General features: G+C 44.0%; 1 protein-coding gene across 1 annotated transcript in view; it reads left to right on the top strand.

The window, feature by feature from the left end:
- Positions 1-801: 801 nt before the first annotated feature.
- mast3b (microtubule associated serine/threonine kinase 3b) overlaps positions 802-8,877 on the top strand; it is a 59,607-nt gene continuing 51,531 nt past the window's right edge. The window contains 1 exon segment of the mRNA XM_024004336.2: positions 802-1,120. Coding sequence (XP_023860104.2) covers positions 1,074-1,120 — 47 coding nt within the window. The 5' untranslated portion in view covers positions 802-1,073.

Genomic DNA, 8,877 nt, shown 5'->3' with positions numbered 1-8,877 from the left:
ATGGTTCTACTTGGAACCAAAAAGGGTTCTCCTATAGGGACAGCCTAAGAACCCTTTTGGAACCCCTTTTTCAAGATATGACAGAAATCCATGCTTTGGTTTTGTTTAGCTGACCACATTTTTTTATGGTAACCTTTTTAGCATCTGTGACACAAATCCAATGAATGTCAATGGTACCTACTGTATATTAGTGCTTCATGTCCAAATCACCCTAAAGCGTCTAAAAATGTATTGTGTAGGCTAACTCAATTAAGTTACTATAGATGATTTGGACATGAAGTGTAAATAATTCTAATATAGGTAACTTACCATTGACTTGCATTGGTTCGTGCCACAAATGAAAAAAAGCTAGCATTTAAAACAGTGGCCACATAAACAGACTGCTTACAGGGCAAGGAAAGCCAAACGTAATTTGTAATTTGGATGAACTATCCCTTTAARTTAGGAGGTAAATTAATCTTACACTCTCAACACAACTTTTCTCTTCCAACACCTTCTCGAAGGGTCGATTTATTACCTTGATCAACACCGTCACCATTACCCTCGCACCGTTGTCTGGCAAATGCCAGATGGGCTGGTCCATTTTTAGCACCGTGGGCCTGTCTAAATTGTTGTTATTTTTTTGCGCAAAATTGTAATTATATGGCTAATATTGGTGGCCTTGATATAAAAAATCGACCGGTGTGGGGGCCTCGAAGGGAAAAATGCGCTGGTGTGATAGAAATGCCTGGGCCGATTTCTGGTCCAAGTCCGTCCCTGGTGGTGACCGCGGTTCCCAACCGCGCTGTTGCTCCTCAGTTCTTCACTGGTGCGCTTTGGACTACACACTTGACGCGCGCCTTTTCAGAAACGGATTGCCTATGTTGAGTTTGCCTTCATTGACATGTTGTGTTTGTACCAGTTAGCGACGATGTGCTGAAGCCACTGATAAACGATAGCTACTTGACAGTTCATTTTAGGTCCTGCCGCACGATGATAGAGAAACTGTTCGCAAAATCACCAGTGTCGCACCGTGACAAGTGAAGTGCAAGCAGCAGTCAACGGAGGTCCCTCTTGGCAGGAGTCGTAGAAGGATGAAGTCGAGGAGAGACAAGCTGAAAATCCCCTCCCTTACTTTGGAGTAAGTTTGCATGCTTTTATATAGTGTATAACTTATGCACATTGATCTACATGATCATTCATTCATGTTGTCGGGGGAACCATGGGAAATCACTTATATTTTATTAAGGTAAGTAAATGTAGCCTAAGTGCACCTTTGGGTATAATGTTCAATTATTCATGTATGTGGGGCCTACTGTAGCCTATGTTTGACTATATATAATCAATTAGTGTCTTAGATGTTATAATAGTCTACAATCCCTATAGACTACTGTACTCTGATGCACTCAAATCATGCTTATTTTTCTGTGAGTATTTGAAGTGATAGATATGGTACARTCTTGGAATAAAAGGTGCTATCTAGAACCTTTAAAGGGTCCTTCAGTTGTCACCATAGGAGAACCCCTTGAAGAACCCTTGTTGGTTCCAGGTGGAACCCTTTTGTTTCCAAGTAGAACCGTTTTGGGTTCTACGTGGAACCAAAAATGGTTCTACCTGGATCCAAAAAGGGTTTTTATCTGGAACCAAAAATGGTTCTCCCATGCGAACAGCCGAAGAATCCTTTTTTTCCTGATTGTTTACAGCGATTGAAGCCCTAATAGTAGCTAGCCTACAGTATGTGCTTGATAAGAAAAGACAACAGGCTACAGTGGTGTGCCAATGTATTTCTCAACTCTACCAGTTGCAACCAGTTTCTGGCACGCAGTATGGAACACGCAGTGTGGAACCTACAGACACCTAGTGTGTTTCCCAATGAGACACACTCAGCTTGTAGGCTGCAGGAGTTTTGAACACGCATTGCTTGAGTGAATATCGTGGTGTAGAACTCAGAACGTTAATTTATTTTTCTGTCTCTTTGTCTATTGAGATTTGACCAATGACTTAAGCTAGTTCTGCAAGATGAGCTACTATAGCCAGCCTACTTGGCATATTTATGTTGGTGAATTTATGGATGTTGGTATATACTGTACTTTGTTGAAATTGAACCAATTATCAGATCATAAACTGAATGTGAATTTGAGGGATGCTTCTCACTTTGTTGGTGGGTGGGGGGATAGGAATTTGTCTACATTCAATCCAGAAATACATTAGACTAGATGTTTTTCAAAGTTACCTCCGCACACAGATTATATGCCTTTTTCAGAATTATTGTCAAGATGTCACATAGCTTTGATTCAGGCCAGTGTCAAACACGTGTTTCACATATCACTCACTCCCTACACAAATGTCTGTCATTTTGGAAATATGCACCCATTTTCCAAACGCTTTACTGTGATTCTTGCCTCCTTCAAAGGATTAGCATTGCTGCAGTTCTCTTCTTTCCACCCACTCTCCATTCTGAGCCAATGTAGCCAGGGGCTGCCTGTTTGCCTGCCTGCTGCCCACTAGACGCTGATCCATAAAGCGTAGGAGCTTTTTCTCCAAAATCTGACTCTCCCATGGATCACAGGCTCAGCGTAGGGTATTGACCCCCCAGTTTTGTGGGTGCAGCACGACGAGCAACATGAGCGCACTGCAGAGACCCTTTTCTAAGCAACCACTGTGTTCACAGAACGCTTCACACAAAGTTTTTTTTATCACAAAATGAAAGCAAAACATGGGAGCTCTCAGGTTTGACCGTGTGTTGCAGCAAATGCAGCTCCCCCAAACGTCTACCTCTACTGGATATAAACATAACACCTCACGCACTAATTAAGTAGGTGGAGAGCTGCAATCTAACGATTAACAATGAGGTGACGCACAATGTGGAACAATCTAATTCAGAGCGTTGTAGATGGGTTGGAGGGGTGAGAAAAAAATATTTTGAAATGATGAGGCGTGACTGTGAGTGATAGGTAATTATGAGTTAGCACAGTGCAGTGTCTTTGTGCAGAGGCTTGTTTTCCAACCATCTCTTTATTACTATGACAACAGGCTCATCTCGCTGCTGCAGAAGCCAGTGCTATGTTCTGCACTGGATCTGAAGAGCCCTCTGCTGCAGCAGCACTAAAACCATATCAACATTGTGCATTTGTGATAGCAAAGCACAGATCTGTACATGAAAATCAATAAAGCCAGCCTTCCAGCAGGGTCAGCAACTTCGGACGGCCAGCCTGCTACGGTATTATAGCTGAACGGTCATATTTTGACATGTGAGCAAGATGGCAGATGTTTTGGGGTGTGTTTCTATAGTAAGTCTTCCTATAGAATATGGCTGTGACGGTCATGGAATTTCGAGGACGCTTATTGTTTATTTTGTAATATATATTTTTAAGTGTTCTCCTCCGCTCCTGACTGCATGTGCTTCCATATAAATAGATGATATGTATATGTGTGCTGCTGCTGCAGGGAGGGGGGGTCAGCCGAGGTAGCCAAAGACTTGTCTGCTAGAACACCTTGCTTGTTTCAGCAAGGAGCAAGAAAGTTTCACCACGTTGTTAAGAATCCATGTTATCGCAGAAACAGACTCAAACGCACGGATACCCAGCCTTGCCGTCTTCAGTCAGCTGTTCGTTCCACAAAACAAACAAAAACAGTTATGACAGTTATTTTCTTTTTGTGACGGTCTTCACCCATAACTGTCGATTACACGGTTATAAGGTAATTGTGACAGCCCTACCATAGAATACAGAGGACAGCATGAGCTTATTGTATGTTTAAAACACAAGAACAGAACTTCTCAGGCTCCATCTCAGTGTGCTTCATTCTATATCTAGAGGACTCCTGATATCTCCAGGAGTGATAAGTATAATTTCTGTCTTCATCAGTTGTCTTTTTGCTAGCTAGGGCCATTTACTTTAAGTGRTGTCTGTGTTCCCTATGTGTGAACTGCTGACTGSTATTAACTTGCAGATGATTGTTGACACATCAACCAGGATTAAGGTTTATGGAAATTTGTGACTGTTGCTGTCTTCATAATCAGTGGCTCTATTGGAGGGGGAGAGGTTTCTCCTCTCCTAGACAATCACTACCAGGAGGTGAGGACAGGGCAAGGGGATACCTACCGTAGTCAGTTGCACAACTGAATGCATTCAACTGAAATGTGTCTTCCACAATTAACCCAACCCCTCTGAATCAGAGAAGTGCATGGGGGCTGCCTTAATCGACGTCCACCTCATCTGCGTCCTGGGAGCAGTTGTTTTTGGGGGTTAACTGCCTCGCTTAAGGGTAGAACGGCACATTTTTTCACCTTGCCGGCTCAGGSATTTGAACCAGCAAACTTCCAATTACTGGCTCAAAGCTCTTAACCGCTAGACTATGTGCTCTTCACCTCTGCAAGGGAATTAGTGTTAGTAATTCAGTCTCCCCTGTTTTCTCAGTGGCAGCTGTCAGTGGCAAAACTAAGACCGTCGCCGAAACAAAGACAGTTCTGCTGAGTTATTTGAGGTAGGAAATAAAAGAAGAAGGTTCCACACCACTCCCTCACTTGAGTATCTTTCCTAGTTATTTTCTTTGCTATTTTGTAGCTTTAGCAACTATGTGTGTGTTTTCTATACCTGTTTGCTCCTTTCCCTGTAGGCTTTACAGACACTCCCCACCCTTGGTTGCAACCCTTCTAATTTAMRGTAACCCGCTCACACAACCCATGTGGAATTCCTGGTCTCTTGCAGCGTTTGAAACTGACAATCTGCGGTCAAGAACGCCGAGTTCGTCTCAGCCTATGCTTGAAAAAAAAATAGGATACCCATTAGCCAACGCCAATGGCGACAGCTTGTCTTACTGGGGTCCGACACATGCTGCCCTTCAGTCCTTTGACTTTTTGGCCCTGATGTAGACATGGGTCACCCCAGAGAACACTGTTACTCCAGCTGCTCTCACTTCATCTGATTACGTTTTTCTGTCATAGGCCGAGAGCATGTGGTTGTCGTGGTGGTGACACAGGGCTACTCATTTCTCCAAAGTGGACATTTTCTCTTGTCTCCCTCTCTCACCTGTCCATCTCCTCATTTGAATCCCATGCCGTCACTGTCACTTATCCACTCAGGCTTAACATTGTTGCCATCTATTTCCCACTAGATGCCCTTAGAGAGTTCCTCAATGAGCTTGAAACCTTGATAAGCTAATTTCCTGATGATGGCTCACCGCTCTTTGTACTTGGCGACTTCAACTTCCTGATGCCGGCTTTTGATTAATTTCTTTCCAACTCTTTCTTTCCCCTCCTTGCCRCTTTTGACCTTCCCCAGTCCCCTCCCTCTCACAAGGCAGGCAATATGCTTGACCTCATCTTGACCTCATCTGTTCGCCTATTAATCTCACTTCAACCTCCCTCCAGGTCTCTGATCACTACTTTGTTTCCTTTTCTGTCTCCCTCTCTTCCAACCCTAGCCACTCAGCCTCTATCCAGATGGTCATGAGCCGTCGCAATCTTCGCTCTCTCTCTCCCACTACTCTGTCCTCTTCTATCCTATCATCTCTCCCTTCTGCTAAATCCTTCTCCCTCCTGTCTCCTGATTCTATCTCTTCGACTCTACTCTTCTCCCTTTCTGCATCCTATGATTTGCACTCTCTCTTTTTCTCCTGTACGGCTCGGCCCTCCCCTCCTGCTCCATGGCTGAGTCACTCATTGCTAGCTTGCAGAACAGGGCTGCAGGCAGCTGAGCAAAAATTGTGAAAAATTWAACTTCCGGAGGACCTATCATCCTTTCATTCCCTCCTCTCTTCCTTCTCTTCATCTGTATCTGCTGCTAAAGTTACTTMATATCACTCTAAATTTCAAGCTTCTTCCTTTAACCCTAGGAAACTCTTTTCCACCTTCTCCTCCCTCCTTGGAACTGCCAATCTGCGGTCAAGAACACAGAGTTCATCTCAGCCTATGCTTTTTTATTTATTAGGCTCCCCATTGTCTCCTTAGTCCCCCACCCCCTTCCCCTCCCTCCTCCCTCCTCCCTCTCTGCGGACAACTTTGACCTTCTCCCATTCCTCACTTCCTTCATCAACTCATCCCTGACCATTGGCTGTGTCCCCTCTGACATAGAAAACTACAGACCGGTATCCATTCTTGCTTTTATTTCCAAAACACTTCAGCCTGCTGTCTCTGACCAATTCTCTCACTATCTGTCTCAGAAAGATCTTCTTGACCCTAACCTGTCACGCTTCAAGACGGGTCACTCAACCGAGCCTGCTCTTCTCTGTGTCATGGAGGCTCTCTCTGCCAAAGCTGACTCTCTCCTCTGTTCTCATCCTCCTAGATCTATCCACTGCCTTCGACACAGTGAACCATCAGATCCTCCTCTCCACCCTCTCAGCGCTGGGGTCTCAGGCTTGGCACACTCTTGGATTGCATCCTAACTGGCAGGCCGCTCCTACCAGGTCACATGGAGAGGATCTGTGTCTGCACCATGTACTTTCACTACTGGTGTCCCCCAGGGCTCAGTTCTAGGCCCTCTCCTCTTCTCTTTATACACCAGTCACTTTGCTCTGTCATATCCTCATATGGTCTCCTTTTAATATATATATATATTTTACCTTTATTTAACTAGGCAAGTCAGTTAAGAACAAATTCTTTTTTTCAACACCGGCCTAGGAACAGTGGGTTAACTGCCTTGTTCAGGGGCAGAACGGCAGATTTGTACCTTGTCAGCTCAGGAATTTGATCTTGCAATCTTTCGGTTACTAGTCCAACGTTCTAACCACTAGGCTACCTGCTGCCCTTCTATCATTGCTATGCAGATGACACTCAACTACTTTTCTCCTTCCCCCTTCTGGCACCCAGGTGACGACACGCATCTCTGCGTGCCTGGCAGATATCTCAGCTTGGATGTCGGCCCACCACTTCAAGCTCAACCTCTACAAGACGGAGCTGCTCTTCCTCCCGGGAAAGGCCTACCTGCTCCAAGACCTCTCCATTACGGTTGACAACTCCACAGTGTCCCCCTCCCAGAGTGCAAAGAACCTGGTGTGACCCTGGACACCCTGTTGTTCTCTGCAAACATCAAAGCAATGACTCGCTCCTGCAGGTTCATGCTCTACAACATCCGTAGTGTARGACCCTATCTCACACAGGAAGCGCCGCAGGTCCTAATCCAGGCAGTTGTCATCTCCCGTCTGGATTTCTGCAACTTGCTGTTGGTTGAGATCCCCGCTTGTGCCATCAAACCCCTGAAACTTATTCAGAATGCCTGGTGTTCAACCTTCCCAAGTTTTCCCATGTTGCCCTGCTTCTCCACACACTCCACCGGCTTCCAGTCAAAGTTTTGATTTACTACAAAATGATACTTGCTTACGGAGCAGCAAGAGGAAGAACGGCCCCTTCTTACCTTTCAGCTATGCCCAAATCATACACCCCAACCCAAGCACTCCGTTCTGCCACATCTGGTCTTTTGTCCCACAGCKCCCCCCCCCCCCCRRKCCCCCRCCRCATGCCCKKACCTAACACCCCCCCCACATAAAAAGGCTTTTGTGAACTAACACTCCCAATGTAGTCTTTTCCCCCTTACTAGCTCTGACTTTGCTGATAGCTAATTTATTGAGGAAAAATGTATTTACTATGACTGTGATATGTGGTTGTCCCAACTAGCTATCTTAAGATGAATGCACTAACTGTAAGTCGCTCTGGATAAGAACGTCTGCTATATGACTAAAATGTCAAATGTAAATATAAGGCTATGTACCGGTATGTATATATCTGACACGCTATATATTTCGATTCTCAGATGGTGTCTACATTGGGACATTAGGCTAGACCTATCAGACAACCAGTGTTATAGAGCTAGACTTGGATAATAACCTTTTAATGGGGAAACCAGGCCAAAGTAATCAATGGTCTAAAAGATCTGTTCATTTAACTTCTGCTTTGACTGAAAACAGCAAGACCATTGTGCTGTTGTTGCTGTTAGAAATACTAAGGTTCCTAAGACAGACCCACGCTTTATTCGTAAGAGAAATCTGAAGAGTTTTAATGAGCAGGCTTTCTTTCATGATTTGTTTTATTTTGACTGGAGCAAGATTGAGCTTATTCCTGATGTGGAAACTGCCTGTAAATTCTTTCATGATGTTTTTTTCCCCAAATAGTAAACAAACATGCCCCATTCCGCAGGTTCAGAGTTAAAGGGAGGGATAATCCATGGTTTTCTTCTGAGCTGTCTTGTATTTTTCACAAACGTAATCTAGCCTGGGCTAAAGCAAGGAAATCATGTTCTAATGCTGATTGGCTTCTTTTTAGACAGTTACGAAACAAGTGTTATTTTCTTCTCAGGAAGGCCAAGTCTGAATATTTTATGTCTGTTACCACTGATAACCTGAATGACCGTAGAAAGTTTTGGAAGGCTATTAAGTCTATGCCTGGTAACAGTAATGTTAATGAATGACTGTCATGTGTATTGAAGGACTTTGTTGCTGCATATGACAAAACTGAAATGCTGAATTGTTTCAATGAGCACTTTGTATCATCTGGTAGGCTGTTTGATTCAGTGTCTTCTGTCTCTGTACAACCCTGTGTGGATGAACCAGCAAGAGCTGGRKAAAKMRWWAYKMTTTMYCCATTCTCAGTGCAGGAGGTACATAAAGCCCTGAAATCCTTCTTGATCCCTGCTTTTTAAATCTGGCAGCTGATTTCATAGCTGAACCACTTACATATCTGTTCAATCTAACCCTGGATGGTAATACAATTCCAAAGATCTGGAAATCAGCATTTGTCCTACCACTTTTTAAAGGAGGAGATCCAACTCTTTTAAATAATTATAGGCCAATCTCAAAGCTGTCACCCCTGGTGAAAATACTTGAAACCCTTGTGAGTGAACGGCTAAAATAGTTTTTATATACTAACTCAATTTTATCAATATACCAATCGGGCTTCAGGAA

This window comes from Salvelinus sp. IW2-2015, linkage group LG16, assembly GCF_002910315.2.
Source record: "Salvelinus sp. IW2-2015 linkage group LG16, ASM291031v2, whole genome shotgun sequence".
NCBI classification, from domain to species: domain Eukaryota; kingdom Metazoa; phylum Chordata; class Actinopteri; order Salmoniformes; family Salmonidae; genus Salvelinus; species Salvelinus sp. IW2-2015.
The sequence above is the reverse complement of the archived record's forward strand: the minus strand, read 5'-3'. Positions and strand labels throughout refer to the sequence as shown.